Here is a 21,282-nt window from a genome sequence, read left to right on the forward strand (position 1 = left end):
TTTATAAATAGTGCAAAAAATCTTTACCATCCGTGTATATAAGTTAAAATTTACTGGAGTTTAAATCACATTGTGAATTTACTCATATTTAGTCATCAAATATTAAAACCAATTCATTATGAATTCTATAAATGCGGTCCCATATGTTTTCTAATGTGTTCATAACGAGATGTTGCTATAGACATAGGAGGACCTACTATGTTCATAACGAGGTATTAAAACCAATACCTTCATCGGCTTTTTAATCTTAAATGTTCTAAACAAAATATATGACCTTTTTTCAACGCTCCTCTTTTTACCAGCATAGGTCCTCTTTTTCAATATGATTTATATAAAATATTAACACCCATGTGGTAAAACAGATGCTTTCTAACCAACATGATTTTAAATAATTAATTGAAGTTGTCATCGAATAAAGTTAACTCTTTTGTTCTTTATGTGGAATTTAATTGGTACCTTGATTGACTACACCATTGCAGCCCATTTTAGAGGTATGTCATTTTTCTCTGTCTTCTCAGATCTTTTTTCTTGGTTACTATACTATACTACTCCATCTTTCTTGGGTCATCCATTTGTTGATTGTTATTCATATTTATGTTCTTGTTTTCTCTTTTCCATGTATTTTTGCAGTACGCGCTTGCTACCTTTCAGCACTCTTGTTTCCTTATCTGCCATTGAAAGGTTAGCATTCTTGTCATTTTATATCTAATTTTAGGATAGATCTAAACTTTTGGAGTTTCTTGATCGGAAAAGCCACCTAAAATATAGGGAGCACCCATAGGGGTTGTATGGTAAGGAAAAAAGTTACTCCGGGATTAATTATCCGACATTGTTATCCCATACTCCCGTAGGGATAAAAATAATACTACAACTCCGAGATAACTAATGTTGTGATTAGTTATACCACTGTTTTATCCGTAGGATAAATTCATCTCAAATTTAATTTCGGAATTAATTTTCCCTCGTTCCTTGTACCAAACGAGCCCTTAGCTTAATATACCCCATAATTTAGGTTGGCACATATAGTAACCATTTTGATTTAACTATTATCCTATACTGACACGTGTAGTTTCTAGACAAACATTTCAACTTGTGGAAATGAATGCCCTCTCACTCCTAAAGTTCTCCCAATAACATTTAGCATCATCATTCGACCATTTTATATCCATAACTCATCAAGAATTTGGCATAATAATTAGCCCATAAACACTTCATAGCATAAATCTTAAAACATCACTTTTAACATTTAATTAAATAAATATTTTTGAAATCAAGTTAAACATGAGAGCACAAAACCTTAGCTTGAACTTCATCTTATCTCATAGAATCTTCACAAGTCATTAGGGACTAACCATAGTGCTATCATTTGGTTTCTAGACATTTGACATACGATATAAAAATGTAGGTATTAAACCATACAATAGCATAATTCATTTCAACGTGGAATACATAGCTCGCTTGCTCAAACGAAGCTATACAAACACTTTAAAACATTTTCATAAACTTAGTTTCATGCATTTTTAGCAAAAATCGGCTTAAAAGGAGGTACATCTTAGCTTACCTCGTTTAGCCTTCCCAACAAGCTCAACAACGCTCAATGAGTCCAAATCAACTCAATTTGCACTCATTGAGTCCAAACAACGCTCAATGAGTACCTTCTTATAGACGCAACGTCTATAAGAAGGTACTCAAAAACTTTCCGTTTTACTAGCCCAAATCAATGCACTTTTCTCTCTGTTTTTGCCTTCAATTTGCAACTTTGCTGATCATGTTATTTATAGCCCCATTGACATTTTGCAACTTGCATCTTTCAGGTCATAATTGGAATAGAACATATATGGCTTATCCTAGTATTGCTTCTCTTATGAGAACAATAAAATCACTCTTGACGTCCAATTCGCCTGTGCAATCTATTATTTGTAACCACAGAGAAGAAATCCTCGCTCTTCACGAAAAAGTTAGTTCCCTGGAAGTATTTCTCAAGAATTTTGAGAAAAGCAATGCATCCAGGAAAATGACAGATTTGGAAGCACAGATAAAAGAAGTTGTAAATGTCGTTGAACACACGATCCAACTGAGAATAACAGAAATGGTAGTGGCAAATGATGAAATACAGGAAGAAAAGGCACATAAGAGGTTTTGTTATAGCCTGCAACAAGTAGCACAGCACATTGATCGCGTCCTGAATGAGTCATCAAAAGATATGGTGGGTCGTGCTGATCAAAGGAAAAGGTTGCTCGACGATCTAACAAGAGGCTTCAACGATGAACCCAAAGTCATCCCAATTGTCGGGATGGGGGGCATTGGTAAAACTACTTTAGCGAAAGATGTTTTCGATGATGTAACCATTCGATCACATTTTGATGTCCGTGCATGGGCTACTATATCCAAAGAACATAATGTCAAAGATATCTTGGTAAGCCTTCTGCGTTCTACGAAAGAAAAGGATGGCATAATTCACATAGAAGATGAGACAGAGCTACCACTCATGCTACAAAAAAGTTTAAAGGGAAAGAGGTACTTAATTGTCTTGGATGACATATGGAAGAATGAAGCATGGGATGACGTAAGACTATGCTTTCCAAGTGAAAACAAAGGGAGTCGAATATTATTGACTACCCGTAACATTGAAGTAGCTTGCTCTGCTGGTACAGAAAATCTTTCTTTGCGGTTGGATTTCATGAATCCGGATGAGAGTTGGAACCTTTTTAAAAGTATTATACCTGCAAATGAAGCATTACCATCTGAGTTCGAGACTGTTGGAAAGCAAATTGTAGAGAAATGTCAAGGGTTACCACTAACAACTGTCGTAGTTGCTGGGCTTTTATCCAAATGTAAAAGGACAATAGAAGTTTGGAAAAATGTTGCTAAAGATGTCAAGTCATTTGTCAAAAATGATCGTGATAAACAATGTCAACATGTGCTTGGGTTGAGTTACAATCACTTGACTAGTGACCTAAAACCATGTCTCCTGTATTTTGGAATTTTTCCAGAAGACAGTGAGATTTCCGTGAAGAGATTGGTGAGGTTATGGACAGCTGAGGGGTTTTTGAAGTCGGAGGAAGAGGCTGAGAAGTGTTTACAAGAGCTTATTGACAGATGTCTAGTTCTCGTCAGCAGGAAAAGTCGGTATGAAACAAAAATTAGATCATGTAAAGTTCATGATTTGATATATGAGTTGTGCTTGAGAGAAGCTGAAAAAAGAACATTTTTTGTCATTAATGACATTGTATTCAATGATGAGCCAAATCATGTTCCTTATCATCATCTTAATAGGCATAAAATGCGGCGCTTTATGGGATGGACTGATGATATTTTGCGCCGTGGTTCTTACAGGGCTCTTCTTACCCCTAGACATAGGAGGAAGACAGATGATGACGACAACAATTCCTTAAAAAGGACTCGTTCAATTTTCTCTTTTTGTCGAGATTCTTCAACTTTTACTCTTAAATCAGAACTTACTCATTTCAATTTAATTAGAATCCTGGACTTGAGTTGCATAAAGATTAATATTTTCCCTCCACAGATACTATGCCTCATTTGGTTGAGGTACCTAGTGTTGCATAGCCGCAGGGGTGTTTTTAACATACCTCCAGAAATTTCCAGGTTATGGAATCTGCAAACATTCATTGTTGGTGGATATCATTTGACATCTACAATTTTGCCAGAACAAATCTGGGGATTAATGCAATTAAGGCATCTCGAACTGAGTTCATTTCATTTGCCAAATCCTCCAATTGTATCTGTTGAAGAAGAGAAGTGCTTAGATTTCTCAAATCTACACACTATTTCTGGCTTGTCTCTGAGTTGTTGCACAAAGGAGGTTATTTCAGGGATTCGGAATGTTAGAAAGTTAAGAATCAATAGAGGAGATGAGTATGAAAGTTTTCAAGCATGTAGACTTTTCGACAACTTTGTCCATCTACATCAACTTGAAACATTGAGTCTTGAACTTGAGTTTCGAGGGGTGTTAGATGAGATTTCACCAGCGACCATTCCAAGTATAAAATCTTTTCCACCAATGCTTAAGAAGTTAAAGTTGTATGGAACTGATCTGAGGTGGGAGGACTTGAATATCATAGGCGAGCTTCCTAATCTTGAGATACTGAAGCTCAAAAGGTATGCTTGTCGTGGCGAAGAATGGCATCCAACTGAAAAGGGATTTACTCAGTTGAAGCTTTTGCTAATTGAGTATAACGATCTCAAGTACTGGAATTCCCCAAATGACAATTTTCCTGTCCTTGAGCGCCTCGTGATTAGAGATTGCTCTGAGTTGGAAGATATACCCATAGATTTTGCATATATTGACTCACTGCAACAAATTGAGTTAACTGACTGTACACCCGAACTCGAGGCTTCTGCTGCACGAATTCAACACGAACAAGAAGAGAACCTCGGAAAGAAGCCAGTGGATGTGCTTATCAGTTCAGGTGAGTATAACATCATATTCCAGAATGAACTTGGCGTAATTGCTTTAGCTTTCCTATTCTTGATTAATACACATTACATTTGGATGATAGAATGCTTCATTTTGAGTGTTTAAACAGATCAACATCTTAAGTCGTAGGTGTAACAAATATAAGTATTTTCTTTTGTAATGACCAAATAATTAATTGCAATTAGCCAAATTAATGTGCTAACAATGATAATAAAATTAGTAGAATAATTCAAATGGTCATGATTCATGAATCTCCTTATTTTGAGTAGTTATAGGTGATGTTCTTTCCTACAATGGATATAGGTGTATATTCCAGAGTGAAATTTCTATTAATTGCTTTTGAAACTTAAAGTGTATGCATCTTTTATAATGATCAAATAATTATTTTTATTCAATAAATTACTTTGATAAATGAAATGCAAACTAAATTACAGGTCAAAATGGCGTTAGATGCTGTAGATGAGTATTTGCCTTTGATGATTTGGGGCTTTCCGTGCATAAGGATTTGTAATGTGCAAATTATAGTTATGGATGTATAAAGAAAGGAGCCCTAGAAATTTTATTTCTGTGACTTTATTCAGCTTCTCTCAACTATTCAGGAGCACATTCAGCAGCAAAAGCGGAGGAGGAAGAGGACGGGGAAGAGGAAGAGGAAGACGAGCTTTGACTACAGAACCATGCCTGTCTGTTGGAGCGAATTGGATGATCGGGCCGAGAGCTGCCCCCTCTTCCTCTCACTCTCCGTTCCCTAATATGAACCTTGAGTCATCAAAGAAGAAGAAGAAGTAGAGGTAAAAGAAATATTTTCTTTGACAATAATCAAGTTGTAACTTAGCTTCTAACTTATACCTGACTCTTTAAGCTTGTTGCTGGTTTTGTGTTTTTTCTTGAATATAGAAATAACAAGCGTCGGATTCTACTCGATAACTATGGTGTTTGAGTGGAAGGATTGAAGTCCAGGGATTTAATTCATCTTGGTGAAAACTGTTAAGACTTTTGGTTATCTTATTCCATTGTTGGAATTTATCATTATGTTACTGAGTTTCAGCAATCTATTGCTCCAAAGTGATTGTGAATTCAGTACACATGTTTAATAACTCATATTTGAGTTTGAAGAATTTTTAGGCGAGTCAGGTCCGGTCGCCCGGACCCATGCAGATAGCGTGGGTTATAGCACACGAAAATCTAGGAATCAGGCGGAATTCTTGTTTTATGATCCTAAAATGTCAAAAACGAGGAACAGTCATGGTGAGACAATGACTATTGTTTCTTAGGTCGTTTTTTTATGTCCCGGCAAAATTTTAGGCGAGTCGGGTCCGGTCGCCCGGATCCATGCAGATAGCCCACGCAAATATTGAAATCTAGTGGAATTTTAGTTTTATGGACCTAAAATGCCAAAAACGAATAACGGTAATGGCGATGCGAGACTATTGAAATCTCATGTGGACAACAATGGGCTAGTTGAAAAGCTTGGGACGCACTTGCCCTCAATGATTAATAAAGGATATAAACTAAAGAATAAAAGCAATATAACAGAATAAACTACAGCACAAGGTAGTGAAAGTGACTTCTGATACAGCACCAACACCAATACTGAAACTGAAACTTATCGAGACACTATGCACATTGGAAAGAATTCAAACACTTTGATAATCTTGTCCATTTATATCAGCTTGAAACATTGAGTGCTATTAAAGTTTATAATCCTGTCATTTTTTTCGCCTCTGTGTATAATGTATTCCAAGTGCAAAAGCTTTTCCTGATCGAAAACTTAAAATTTGGTCAGGACTGGGCTATAGTGTGAGGGACCTGAAGCTGAAGCTGAATTTATGTGCTTGTCATGGCAGAGAATGACATCCAACTGAAGGAGTAACAGGTATTAGAAGGAGGGGCCTTGGTGTAACTGGTAAAGTTGTTGCTATGTGACCAGAAGGTCACGAGTTCGAGCCGTGGAAACAACCTCTTGCAGAAATGCAAGGTGAACCTGCGTACAATAGACTGTTGTGGTCCGACCCTTCCCCGGACCCCGCGCATGGTGGGAGCTTAGTACACTGGACTACCCTTCAGGGGCGAAGCCACATGGTTACAATGGTGGTCAACTGACCACCCTTCGTCGAAAAATTACACTGTGTATATAGGTAAAATATTACGTTTTAGAGGTATATAACACATATTGAACACCCTCGGTCGGGAATTGTTTTTCACTTCTTTCAAATTTGAATACCCTTGGGAAAATTCCTAGTTTCGCCACTGCTGCCCTTTAATATCAGGTATTAATTAGAAAGCCACAAATGAGAGATTGCCTTGATTGGAAGAGATCCCTATTGAGTTTGCATATATTGACTTGTTACAGCTAATTGAGCTAAAGAACTGTAAGCCTAATCCAGGTGAGTTCAATATTATATATCAGATTTTGAATGAACTTCAAAAATTTGCTTTTGAAACTTAATGAAATTGCCTTCGATTGGTGAGAAAATGTGATTTTTACACTAAAGACCTTGTATTATAATCAAGTAATCTATTATATTCATTGTAGATGCTTTAATATAGCGATCCAAGATTTAGAGTCTGTGTATTCTGACTAGTCGTGATATTCACACATTTTAAAAAATAATTCATATACACATACACACGCTCGCACATGTGGCTCGAGTTGAAATCTATGAATTTAGTTGAATACGCTCTAAATCTGCCTCTGGATACTTGTGACTAGTCAAACTACTAAGTACCGTTTATGTTTCTTTGAATTTTTTTCGGTCATTTCTTTTCTATATAATTACTCACCTTTTGAAAACAATGCAATGATGCAAAAAAAAAAAGAAAAAAAAAGAGAGGGGAGAGTTTGCATAATTTTCGGTGGTAAAAACTGAGGCAAAGCCTCTGATTTTATAGCGAACGAGTTGGAGTTCAATAGGTATAAAGATGCCTGTTCGTGAACAAAGTGTGTATTGGGCAAAAATGTTCAAATTTCTGTTAATTACTGTTTGGGAAATTTCTTGTATCGTTAGAAAAATACCGTGAATTTTAAATTAATAATGGAAAAGGGCAAATAATATTGGGGATCCAAATTCAAAATCGAAGCCGAGGCCCAAATTGAGCAACGACGACGCAAGACTTACTTTCTACTCAGCTCTTCAAGAATTAGAAAAAATGCTTTTCTATTTAAGCAAAATATGTTTCTTCTATTTTTCCAATGAAAGACAAAGTTCTCTCCTAAAATGAATCTTTTCAAAATTCTTATTTCCCTTCATATTCACACCACACTTAAAAACTTAGCAGTTATAACCATCCGAACATGGTGTGTTATATATTTTAATGTTGCGCATGTGCTATAATATAATATTACCCTGTAAAATGTGGCACAAAATGTGGATCTCAAACACATTTTTTAAGATAACGGCACCCCATGCGAAGGTGTATATGACGGTGCAAGAAAACTTTCGAAATTTATATAAAACCTATTATATATTTTAGATAATTTTCTTGTTATAAAATCATGTTACTAAGATAAAAAAAAAATTAAAGTTAAATTATTTTTAAATATAAAAAGATGTCAATATTTTAAAATATACTTTGAAAAAATGAGTCAAATAAGCGGTGAGTCACGGATGCAATACTCTCCATCAAATCTTAGTGCATGTATCGCTCTAGATTATCTAATGTGAAGTCAAATGCAGTTGTTTTGTATTATTGTTACCTGTTGTTTTATAATATATTGTATTATACTGTATCATTTGTATTTTTATGGATATAATATTTGGATAGATTATATCATTTACAGTTGTTAAGTAATAATATTTTTATTTTTCTGATTTGACTATATCGACTTAGGAAAAAACACTACTAAAAAACTAGCTAATTTCGCCCAGGAAAACCGACCGAAATCGGTCTGAAATTGAGAAAAAACGACTGATTTTCGACCGCTTTTAATTAGTCGGAAAAATAATGGTCGCTAAGGTATTTCGACCGAAATCGGTCGGATTCAATGCGTTGACTGACAGTCAAACTACATTTACCGACCGAAATCGGTCAGTTTTAATTAATCTTTTTAATTTAATTTTTAAAATACCGACCAAAATCGGTCGGAATTTTAAATATATAATAATTTTAGAAATCTTCCAGATATATATATTTTTTGTATTGCATGTATACTCCCGAGCCCGAGATATCATAGCACCACAATATTATGTCTTATTACTATATTACTAATTAGTACTAGTATATATTGTCATTATTATTTTATTGAATTCCAATTCTAAATATAGAATATTAAATCTTATTACTAAGCACTAACTACAACCCTTCCTATATTTGCTTATTTTTGTTAGTCCATAAATGTTGGACTCTATGCATCAAAGCTCAACTTATAAGATTGAAAAGCTCACATCTTTTAGCCGATGTGGGACAAGAGTATTTCCCAATTTTCGATCAAAATCGGTCGAAATTTTTGAAAAATTTTAATAAAAATTATTTTCCCATTTCAACCGATGTGGGACAAGAAAATAATTTCAAATTCCGACCGAAATCGGACGGAATTTTTGAAATATTATAATAAAAAATTATTTTCCCATGGAAAAACCCACTACTTCTCTTCCCATGGAATATTTATTTACGAATCTATCCATTTTATTATTTGTTTGTTTCTTTTCTTTTTTTTATGAAAAAAAGAGTGCATTAAATAAGGATTCCATAAATCAATAAAAAATTATTTCAAGTGAATAAAATTATGATTACATTTTAATGTAAAAATATGCTTAGTTATTTTTTCTAAAATTTCATTTATAATCCTGAAATAACACATTAATTGTTTTATATAAAAAAATATATTAACTAACCAGAATTAAATATATCGTACATTGGTTAAGTAATTGGTATATAAGCTATAAGCTATATTCAATATATATATCTTATCAATATATATATATATATAAGTTTAATCGAACATAATTGAATTTTCAATTGATCCAATTATATTGAGTTGTATCCAATTATATTAAGTTGTATTAATACAATTTAATTCAATTATAGTAAGTTTTAATCGAACATAATTGAATTTTCAATTGATCCACCGATCAAGCATTCGTGTATATATAGTATAGTAAGGTGCCATGTGCATGTGGCTAAGCTAAGTACGTACCGATTGCCATCGGTTGTTGCGGGCAACATAGGGAGGCGACATCGCTCGTGGCGGCTAATGGTTTTTGGCAACGGAACGACGAGGCCTCGTGCAAGTAGCGCCGCAAGGTGCCGTACGCATGGGGCTAAGATATGTACATGCCGATTGCCATCGGTTGTTGTGAGTTGTGTCTGGCATCGCTCGTGGCGGCTGATGGCTTTTGGCAACGGAACGACGAGGCCTCGTGCAAGTAGCGCCGCTAGGTGCCGTGCACATGGGGCTAAACTCAGTACGTTCCGATTTCCATCGGTTGTTGCGGGCAACATTTTCGACCGAACTCGGTCGGAAATATTTAATTATAACTTATTCCGGTTGGTTAATTAAATATATATAATTTTTGTTATATTAAAACCAATTTTCTTAGGCGGGAAATAATAATTTCAAAATTCCCAACCGAATTCGGTAGAAAATTTGGAAAACTTTTAATAATTTTTTTTTTTGTACATTATATACAAGTATGACCAGGTATTGGTCAAATATTGATCAATTTTCGACCGAAATCGGTCGGAATTTTTATTTTTTTTCTGTGGGACCACTATTTCCGTTGTGAGAAATATTTTTGTTGACTTTTGCGACCAATTTAACAATTTCCGACCGATTTCGGTTGGATTTTTTTCTCATCGATTTCGCTCATTATTCCTTGGACGAAATATGCCAGTTTTCTAGTAGTGAACATGAACACTTGTAATTTTTTATAATTTGCTCCATATATTCATGTACGTCTTTATGCAATATATGACTCCATATTTTGATGCACTTCTTTATAATATATTATTTCGTAGAACAAAAATATGGTCATAGATACATGTAGTTTCAAATAAGGGAAACAACCTGAGCAAATTAAATAGTAAACTAAAATCAGCAAAAAGTATCCAAATAATATGGATTGAGATAAAGGATACAGAAAAAAGGAACAGGAGAACGAACCAATGATTTGGACGGCGGCGAATGCAAAAATAAGGTAATTGGGTGGAGTAAAATATAAAATAGAATTATAGAGAATAAGTAAGGACATAATTGGAAAGAAAAATAGAAAATAATCTCACCACACTGGTTGTTTCGTAGAATGAGGCTTTTCATTATTTCCGAACAATTAATTTAACAATACAATACAATACGACTAATTTTAAATAAACAATCAAAACAAATACTCCTTCTATTTCAATTTAGATGACACATTTTCCTTATTAGTCTGTTTTAAAATGAATGATATATTTCTACAATTAGATATAATACAACTTTAAACTCTTTATTTTATCCTTAATGAGAAAATTTTATATCCACACAAATGTCATTACCCCACAAAACTTTTACCTCTTAAGCTTTTAAGATCACAAGTTTCAAAAGTCCTTAAATTCCGTACCGAGTCGAAGTACCTCGTCTGAATTGAAACGGAAGGTGTATTATTTTGGGATAATAATAATACAATACTCCTTTTGCGAATAAAACAAATAAACGCTCTGACTTTTCCGGGTCAACTCTCATCGAACTTCTCATCAATTTTTTTAAGAAGACTAACTCTTTCTTTCTTTCGATATATTATGGAATTTACTCAGTAACTAGATTGCTTTTGTAGCTGGTTGCTACTTCAAAACCCTCCTGCATTGCCAATCTGCATTGAAAGGTTAGTTGTCCTTACTCGTCATTTGATTACTTTAGAGCTAAAGAACACTTGTGGCTGATCAAAGTTTTAGCACTATATACAGTACAAGTCTACATTTAGGATAGATACCAAACTTATTGAGAGTATTATGGCAATAATAACAAATCTAATAAGAATTTGGAATATGTTGGGAATGACGATTTTGACGAGCCTCTGGTACATATAATATTTTGCTGGTATTAGGTTTTTATGACTACGTGTCGTTCGATCATCTTACTATCTTGTTGTTATTTATGCTGCCTTTACATGGCTTCTCGTTGTTGCCCCTTCTTATTTTTCTTTTCACTAATGTGGTGCTTATACTTTCTTGAGTCGAGGGTCTATTGAAAACAATTTTTTTATCTCCACAAGGTAGGATGAAGTTCGCGTGAGTACATACTACCTTTCCTAGACCCCATTATGTGCGATTATACTGGGTATGTTGTTGTTTGTAGTCTGTTACATTCTAGTATAGTTTAAGAGGTTGTCTCACATAGTGGCGGATCTAAGATTTGTAAGTCGTGGGTGCCCCTTGGAGTGCGGCCTTTTTACGGACCCAACGTGAATGCAGGATGCTTTGTGCACTAGAGTGGTTGTTCATGTACTTTTAATGTATGGTTGCTACTAATCACAGAGGATGCTCAGTCAATTCAGTTGTATATAAATGTTAGTTCCCTAATAAAAATACAGTGCAATGGATAAATACAATACATCAGATTTCATATGTTAGTATGATTAAGTTTCAATCTTTACCTCAAATCTTGAACTGATCCTCTTATTAGACATTGGGTGCTCCCAAGTCCTCTTACATAAGTATAGGGTGCTCCCAAGTCACTATATTTGGCACTTTAGACTGCCTCTCCCCTTATTTTTCCGCCCTACGCCAGTACATTACATTTCTGCACATTGCACATTTAGTAAATTGGCGATAACTTTGTGTAGGGATGACCAATTGACGAACCGTTTTAACCCTTAGAAAGTAGAGTTTAAGGCCTAAAACTTCCTCTTAGAAGTTATGATCAAATTCTTTCTAAATTAAGAGTTAAACCATCCTGAAGTTGAGTCATGGCTAATTCATGCATGTTCTGTTGTCATTTATTTTATTTTCCAACTTTCTTTGTTTCCAAGCCTTCATTCATTACATTTCCACATCATTTTGACATGACAAGCTTCAAATTTCATCTAAGATTAGCTCGAGGAGGTCGGGATGTTACAATATAATTTGCACCAGAATCAAACAGTACAAATATACCAACATTGACGTCTTGCAACTTGCAGGTTTCAGGTCATAATTGGAATACAATAGATATGGCTTATGCTAGTGTTGCTTCTCTTATGAGAACGATGGAGTCGGTCTTGGCATCCAATTCGCCAATGCAATCTCTAGTTTGTGATCACAAAGAAGAATTTCTCGCTCTTCGTGAAAAAGTTAGCTTCTTGGAAGTATTACTCAAGAACTTTGAGAAAAACAACAATTCTGGGAAAATGACCGATTTGGAAGCACAGATAAAAGAAGCTGCAAATGCTGTTGAACACACAATTCAATTGCGACTAACAGAATTTTTAATGGCAAAGGATGAAATGCAGAAAGAAAAGGAAAATAAGAGGCTTTGTGATAGCCTAAAACAGGTAGCAAAGGAGATTGATCATCTCCCGAATGAGTCACCAAAGATTCAAAATGAAGGCAAAAAGGTATCAAAGGAAGCTTTGGTTCAAGACTCAAGTTCAGAAAAGCATACTCCAAATGTGGAGAACAATATGGTGGGACGTGATGATCAAAGGAAAAGGTTGCTTGTAGAACTGACACAACATGGTGGCTCGTCTGGTAGACTCAAAGTCGTCCCGATAGTGGGGATGGGGGGCATTGGTAAAACAACTTTGGCGAAAGAAGTTTACGATGATGCATCCACTCGACTTCACTTTGATGTTTGCGCGTGGGCTACTATATCTCAACAACATAATGTAAAGGAAATCTTGTTGAGCCTTCTGCGTCATACAAAGGGCGACAAATTTAACATGGACGATGAGGCAGAGCTAGCTGACATGCTACAAAAGAGTTTAAAGGGAAAGAGGTACTTAATTGTATTGGATGACATGTGGAAGAGTGAAGCATGGGATGACGTGAGACTATGCTTTCCAAGTGAAAACAATGGGAGTCGAATATTGTTGACGACCCGTAACATTGAAGTAGCTTGTTCTGCTGGTACAGAGAATCTTTCTTTGCAGATGGATCTCATGGGTCCAGTTGAGAGTTGGAAACTTTTCCAAAGTATCGCGTCTGCAAATGAAGCACTACCATCTGAATTTGAGACTATTGGGAAACAAATTGTAGACAAATGTCAGGGGTTACCGTTAACCATTGTCGTTGTTGCTGGGCTTTTGTCTAAATCTGAAAGGACAATAGAAGATTGGGAAAATGTTGCTGAAGATGTCAAGTCATTTGTCACAAATGATCCTGATAAACAATGTTTACATGTGCTTGGGTTGAGTTACAATCACTTGACCAGTGACCTAAAAGCATGCCTTCTGTATTTTGGAGTTTTTCCAGAAGACAGTGAGATTTCAGTGAAGAGATTGATGAGTTTATGGATTGCTGCGGGGTTTTTGAAGTTGGAAGAAGACTTGGAAGGGGAGGCTGACAAGTGTTTGCAAGATCTTATCGATAGATGTTTAGTTCTCGTCAGTAAGAAAAATTGGGATGAAACGAAAATTAGAACGTGTAAGGTTCATGATCTAATATACGAGCTGTGCTTGAGAGAAGCTCAAAGCCAAAACACTTTTGCCATGAATGACATTGTATATGATGGTACGGAAGCACAAAAAGCACATAGCGATGATATTGTGTTTGATGATCAATGTCATCATCTTACTAGGCATAAAATGCAGCCCTTTAAGCGATGGACTGATGGGGATGTTATCGACTATGGTTCTTATAGGGCCCTTCTTACCCCTGGACACCATCATCTAATAAGGCAAACAGATGATGATGACAACCATCTCCTGAAGCGAACTCATTCTATTCTCACTTTCTGTGATTATACTTACAACTTTACTCTCAAATCGGAGCTTGTTCATTTCAACTTACTCAGAGTCTTGGACTTAACTCCTATATCGTTTGATAGGTCATTCCCTCCGCATATACTATCTCTCATTTGGTTGAGGTACCTAGCAATGTCTGGGGTGTTTGCAATATCCCTCCAGAAATTTGCAGGTTATGGAATCTACAAACATTCACGACTGCTGGTTTGTATCAGTCAACATCTATGGTTTTTCCAGAGCAAATTTGGGAACTAATGCAATTAAGGCATCTCAAACTGCATAAATTTTATTTGTCAAATCCTCTAAGTGAATCTGTTGATGAGGTATTCTAACATCTATGGTACTTGAATTTTTCAAATGTACAAATTATCTCTGGCTTGTCTCCAAGTTGTTGCACAAAGGAGGTTATTTCAGGTATTCGAAATGTTAAAAAATTACGAATATGTGGTCATTCATGTGACTATAAAATATTTCAAGAATGTAGACTTGTTGACAATCTTGTCCATCTGCATCAACTTGAAACAATGAGTTTTAAATTATATGATCGGTGGTCTTTAGACAATGGGATTTCACCACTGACCATTCCAAGTGCAAAAACTTTTCCGCCAACGCTGAAAAAGTTAGAGTTGCGTCAAATTGAACTAAGGTGGGAGGACTTGGACATCATAGGTGAATTGCCTAAACTTGAGGTGCTGAGGCTGAGACTGAATGCTTGTAAAGGCGAAGAATGGTATCCAATTGTAGGGGGATTTACTAGTTTGAAGCTTTTGCTAATTGGCCAGAATGATCTCAAATACTGGAAAGCTACAAATGACAATTTTCCTGTCCTTGAGCGCCTCGTGATTATACATTGCAGAGTTTTGGAAGAGATACCCATTGAGTTTGCAGAAATCACCTCACTACAACTAATTGACTTGCGTGGTTGTAAGCTCAAACTCGAGGCTTCTGCTGTTCGAATTCAACAAGAACAAGATAACCTCGGAAACAAGCCAGTGGATGTTCACATCGTACAATCATATTCAGGTGAGTATAACATTATATTCCAGAATGAACTTCCAAAAATTGCTTATGACACTTAAATAACTATTTTTATTAGCCAAATCAATGTAATTAAAACTGTTATTTAGTTAGTAAAATTTTCAATGTAATGGTCTTGAATGCCCTCATTTTTAGTAGTTCTAGTGATGTTTTTGCCTTCTGAAGCATTGGAGCTTTCTGTGCATAAGGTGCTACCTCAATTTTTAGTGAGTTTCCATGTTTTTATTGAAGTAACTTTTGGGTATTACTATATATGTACATCATTTTTATAAGGGGTCAACGCGTGTATCTCCAAAAATTATTAGATGAACACACGTAATCCGAGTTAAATTCTGGTTTTAGAATGAACAGACTCTAAATCCGCATCTGGATACTTGTGAATTGTCAAACTACTACCCAGGGAGTAGAGAGACAATAGAACAGTAACAACAATAGAGGCCAGAAAGATAGTACCAGTGACCTAAGAATCAGAAAAATAAATGGAAAAAGCAATCGCCTTCTTCAACCATTAAAGAACCCTAATTCATATGTTGAACCATTTCATAAAAAAGTCCTCGCTCCAATTGATTTTTTGTGTCAATGTTTGAAGGTTCTGTGGATTCAAATGGAATCCTGGATGTGAGAAGATGCAATTGCGGACTGAATGCTTTACATTTGACTGCTTGGACTGACGCCAATGCTGGAAGGAGGTTCTACAAATGTCCAAGACCAAAAGTAAGTTGTGAATTTATTTTCGTTTTTGGTGGGCTTAATGGCATCCTTTTCATTTGCTCGGTTTAGGTACTGATTTATAGGTATTCTTTTAAGGAAGTGATGATTATTAGTGATTATTTAGTCGAAATGGCTGATTATATATCATTGAATATTTTGATTTTTTGTAGGTTAGTTCATGTGACTTTTGGGAATGGCATGACGAAGAGCACCCCCGAAGAGCAGTGATTGTGATCAAAGAGTTAAAAACTTCTTTGGGTGTTATTATAGATGAAAGAGACAAATTGAAGAAGAAAGTTGAAGAAATGGAGCTTGTTAATCATGTGGAGGTCGGAAAAATTAGTAATTTAGAAGAGAAAATCAAGAAGTTGAGAATTATCATTTTGATTTCATGGGCATTATTCGTTGGATTTCTTGTCGTTGGGTTGATGAAATGAAATCTTATTGTAGTTGTAATGGTGATTGTAGTTGCATATATAATTTTAGTTCAAGTTAGTTGCATATGTAATTTTAGTTTCAGTTAGTTGCATACTTACATATGTAACTATAGTTTTAAGTTTTGTGGTTCTCTTTTGCAAGAAGTATTTGCAACTATTTGTAATTCCTAATGGTTGTGTTGTTATGGCAAGTTGCTTATTTGTAGTTCCATTGATTGTGTAGTTCTAATGGTTGTGTTGTAGGCGCAAGTAAACTAGACAGAAAATGGACAGCCAAAGAAACTAAACAGATGGTTACAAAACTATTGATTTTCAAAACTGTAGATATTGCAAAATTTGACACAAAACTGGACCAAAATCAAACTGCAGATTTTTCCATTCATGTATAGGAAATTGCAGATTTCAAAACTTAACATACTATACACAGCAGATTTTCAAAAACTGAAATGGATAATTTACAAGTACGTTCGCTGCACACTTTTTATATATCTCTTTATATTATCAGCTGGATGATATCAGAGAGAAACAAGAAGTTAAGCAAAAGCATTCCCGCGCCGATGATCAGGCAAAATAAGCAAAGACGAATCTCTTTCTAGGGAATCTAAGGCTAAGGTTACGAAATAAAGGAAGTTCATCTTTACTGGGAGATGCATCCACGTTATGCACCACTAGGCAACACCCTTGGGTGCAATGGCTTCGGATTCTCTTTGGTGCAACTCACCTCTAGCTTTCTCCAGTAACTTACTGATAACGACACGTGTATTACTTATGGTAGGATTGTTTTTTCTAATCCCTCCAACCAAACGACCCCTAATAATAATTAATATAGAAGCAGTAGAACACAAAACCAGACTCAAGCACAAATCTGGTGTCTGTGTCCTCAACACAAAACCAACATCAAATACTGCAACTGGGTGGGCAGCCCCTTAAGTTAAGCAGCTGCAGCTTTGAGAGATGAATGACAACATAATACTTGAATAGAATCAAGTTATTGTACATAATAGACAGAATTTAAAATTCCAAAGCGAAAATGAACACGACTATTCACAGTAATTTGAGCTTTAGGCCATCCAATGTACAAGTTAACAAGTAAACAAATGCAAAGCCGTGTATCAAGACAATATTAATCGGAGGATTTCCCCTGAGAACTTGAATGACTTCTCCGTCTCTTCCAAACAATGATTCTTCTCCTCTCTAGTCCAGTTCTGAGCAAAGAATCGATGCATCACGTTAACCATCAATGAATAAGTTAGGTAAAAGAAAGATTAAAGTTACAAGTTAGGATTACTTCTGCAACTTTATTCAGCTTCTCTCTAACATTCTGCAGCAGCTGAGAAAGGTCACCGTCCCATTTGTAGAATTCCAGCTCTTTCTTATTGAGTATCTTTTCAGCCACCTAAAAACAAGAAGAGGCAAGATTGGGTGGACAATTAACCACCTTTCCCTTTCAACAACGCTACTCTAAAAATGAGAAGGGAAAGGGAAAAAAATGCAATAGATATTCTACCACCAAACTAAGTTTTAGGCGGGGGGAATTGGAAGACACCACTAGTCTAACAAAGTAATTTGTATAGAGAGCTTAAGATTACCTGTATTTTACATTTCTTCTAATCTCCTCGTTTATCATCTGCCTAGCATTTTTAAAACTGACTTTCTAATGAGAATATTCAAATTTTGTTTTTTACTGTACAACTTCCAGTCGCACATTGCTCAACCAGTAGTTGGTTTTGGGACTAAGAGATGATAAAGGCGGGAACTTATAATATTTCAATTATCCATCAAAGTTGAAGCACTAATGAGTACATGGAAATGAATGAAAGTAAGGTAAATAGAGAAAAATGTAATGCCGAAAATTTTAAGGCCTATGAACTAATTTGGTTGGGACTGAGGCACAGTAGTTGTTGTACAAACTAAATTGTCCACTCCCCCTCACATCCATGTTAAAAGGCAACTCAAGTGGAGAATAGAAAACAGAATATGAAGAGGGAAGTGGATATGAACCTATATACATGGGTGTAATGACAAACATAATGTGTTCTCCGCACAACGGTTGCCTAGGATACTCTTCAAATTATGACTTAAAAACAGCTAAATTTTTGCTCATTCGATATTTCTATGATAAAATTCTAGCTTGATATACCACAGTATCAGAAGGACAATGTGGAATACTACTAAAAACTTAAGAAAGAAGACTTTACTGACCTTTCTCCCTATCATGCGACCTCCAGCTGAATGCGCAAAGTATGTGTTGTAAAAGTGGCAAATAAATGCTTGAGGATCCTTTTCTGAAAGATCCTCTAAGTAACGAGCGTAGTTGAGACCAGGAGTTGATGGTTCTGGGATGGCATAACCTTGCTGCCTAAACCATTCCAAATCCTTTGCTAAGCTCTCTGACCTTTCTAATCCCGTGTTCCTGAACTCAGCATCTGCAGTCAAATGAAAGAGCAGTAAGATTCTATTTTTCTACCAAGTCATTCATTTATTAGCTTAGCACGTATATGTAGAGTGAGTTGTCGGTATAGTAAGGCACACTATCACTTCTCTGTGTATGCAAAAGCCATGTTTTTTTGGGTAAAACTCATCATGCAAAACAACTTCATGTTGTAGACTCCAGGTACTAGTGAAAGCATTAATTAATCTAAGCACAGAACTTCGTGTCGTGAACTCCAGCTACTACTGAAAGCATTAATTAATCTAAGCACAAATTTTCTAAGCCTAACGCTCAAACAAGAAAAGGAGGGGTGGTAGAACAGTCCCGGGGAACACGAACTAAGGCAGAAATGCTACGGATCGGGTACAACATCAGCATATTCAATGCTTCAGTCATATCTAAACTTCTATAACATCCGGAAGATGGATTCATGTTATCAATTTACTTATCTTTACACACTTCATATTGCCATGTCATAAGACAAGTCCAAAAAAAAGAAAAAAAAAGGAGCATGTTCACAGATATCCAACAGCTAGAGAATGCCTTCATCTGTTTCTCAAGTTTTGACCACTCGTAGACTATGCTTGACTCTTCTTAGGAAACACCTCTGCTTAAGAGTTAAGATATATGGAGCACTCAGGACATATCTTAGACCAATATCATATAAAATAAATAAGTACTAGAAGTTCTTTATATTTTCTACTGACCTACAAATCTCTAAAAGGCTAAACAACTCCTAAAAACTCATAATACATAAAGTAAAAGTGCTAGCACGACTAAAACATATTCTCAACCAAACAAAACAATATATTAGAATTCTAATGGATGGACAGAAATTAAGCAAAACTCACACTCTAGAATGACACATTTCTATATTTAGAAACAATCTGACTTTAAACTTTCAATCTTATAATACAACTACACAAATATTTATGTCATTGTTTAAATCCACAAGTTTCAAAATTTATCTTTTTTAAACTTTGTGCATAGTCAAACACAGTCACATAAATTGGATGGAGAAGTTAAGAAAACTCACACTCAGGAAAAGGAGCCTTTTCCATAATCTTTTCCAAAGTATCATAAACCAATTTACTATCCACCAAAAACCTCAAGTACCCTTCAACACTAGGTTCCCATTTAGCCATAGGCTGACCTTCAGGTTCTTTTTCGCCTTCCTTAGACTGATCCCTAGTATGCAATTTCATAGCCACAAATCTCATCTCCTCAACAAACCCCTTAGCTTCACCAGGATACCTTTTATTGGATTTCTCAGCAGCAGTTGTAGCTGAAACTACAACCATTCTTGATTTTTTCAATGAAAGTTTTGAACTTTGAGTGAATCTTGAAAAGGGTATTGCAAAAAACTGGTTTTGAGGTGTTTTCAGTAGTGTAAATTGGGGTTTTTCATAAAGGGGTTGCGATTGAGATAAGGGTGTTATTGAAGCCATTTTTAAAGGAAGATTTCTTGAAAAGGGTATTTAGAAAAATTGTGTGAAAATGACAGATTGAATGGATTGGAACAAGAAAAGAGTTATGATTGAAGAAAGAGAAGAAAAAAAATTGAATCTTTATTGTTTAATAATGGCTATGGAGTTTCTTGAAGCAAAAGGGTATAGATACAGAATTCTGTGTATCTATATGTTTTGTCTAGAAACTGAATATAAAAAGGAATTTTCTTTTGATGGAATTTATATTTTATGGGGAGAGTTTCAATGATGTATTGATGAGTGTGTTGTGAACTGTGTAAATGGCTAAGCTCTTCCTCCATGGATTGGTTTCTTTATTTTGAGGGAAAGATAAAGTTTTTTATTTGTTTTTTTTATGTAAATGAAAAATGGTCCCTCGTGTTTGGGTATAGGTTCATATTGGTCCTTTGATTATATGTCTGAGCAGTTTTGATTTTTTAAGTTTGTTAAAAGTAAGTATTTTTAGATTTTTGACAAATATATAATGAACTTTGATTGTTAGATTTACCAAAAATTATGAGAGAAAAAAGTCTTAACCAGCAACGCAAGAAAAGTTTCGTCAAATCCCAGAAACTATAATACCAAAAACTATACCAACCCTCGTGAAGATTTTTTGCCCTCTTGACCACTAAGTTATGCTTTTGGATTGTATCAAAAAGATTCAAAATATTATATATAAAAGTGTAAACAAATTTTGCTTTATATGTATAGTATAAGTTTTTGGTATTCCGCCTCCCTAAATACGCCCCTGCTAAAGATAAATAAAAATAGCAGTAAACTGCAACAGACTCCACAAATAGCATAAATATACCATAAATGGCATACACAACATCTTCAAATGTGAGTTCATGTTAAATTCTATTTTTTTTAAAAAAAATTGCTAAATCTAAATACCAGAGTTTAT

General features: G+C 35.2%; 2 protein-coding genes and 1 pseudogene across 4 annotated transcripts; 2 read left to right on the plus strand and 1 right to left on the minus strand.

Annotated features, from left to right (window-relative positions):
• Window positions 1-267: 267 nt before the first annotated feature.
• LOC107818760 (putative late blight resistance protein homolog R1A-3) lies at window positions 268-6,869 on the plus strand. 3 transcript variants are annotated; one of them, XM_016644842.2, is made up of 5 exons: window positions 268-491; window positions 631-681; window positions 1,815-4,430; window positions 5,038-5,229; window positions 6,225-6,869. In XM_016644842.2, the coding sequence occupies exons 1-4, from the start codon at window positions 437-439 to the stop codon at window positions 5,103-5,105; spliced, it is 2,790 nt and encodes a 929-aa protein (XP_016500328.2). In that variant the 5' UTR covers window positions 268-436; the 3' UTR covers window positions 5,106-5,229; window positions 6,225-6,869. The 3 variants fall into 3 exon arrangements, with proteins under 3 accessions (XP_016500328.2, XP_075098461.1, XP_075098462.1); XM_075242360.1 differs by lacking the exon at window positions 6,225-6,869 and adding an exon at window positions 5,336-6,184; XM_075242361.1 differs by lacking the exons at window positions 5,038-5,229; window positions 6,225-6,869 and adding an exon at window positions 4,873-5,022.
• Window positions 6,870-11,129: 4,260 nt separating this feature from the next.
• LOC107818676 (putative late blight resistance protein homolog R1A-3) lies at window positions 11,130-16,664 on the plus strand (annotated as a pseudogene).
• A 929-nt stretch (window positions 16,665-17,593) lies between these two features.
• LOC107818591 (heme oxygenase 1, chloroplastic-like) lies at window positions 17,594-20,360 on the minus strand. The gene is given in 4 exon segments (NM_001326024.1): window positions 17,594-17,686; window positions 17,770-17,877; window positions 18,684-18,907; window positions 19,949-20,360. Coding segments are annotated over 4 exon segments (837 nt in total).
• Window positions 20,361-21,282: the final 922 nt, after the last annotated feature.

The sequence above is a fragment of the Nicotiana tabacum genome, chromosome 21 (assembly GCF_000715075.1).
Source record: "Nicotiana tabacum cultivar K326 chromosome 21, ASM71507v2, whole genome shotgun sequence".
NCBI classification, from domain to species: domain Eukaryota; kingdom Viridiplantae; phylum Streptophyta; class Magnoliopsida; order Solanales; family Solanaceae; genus Nicotiana; species Nicotiana tabacum.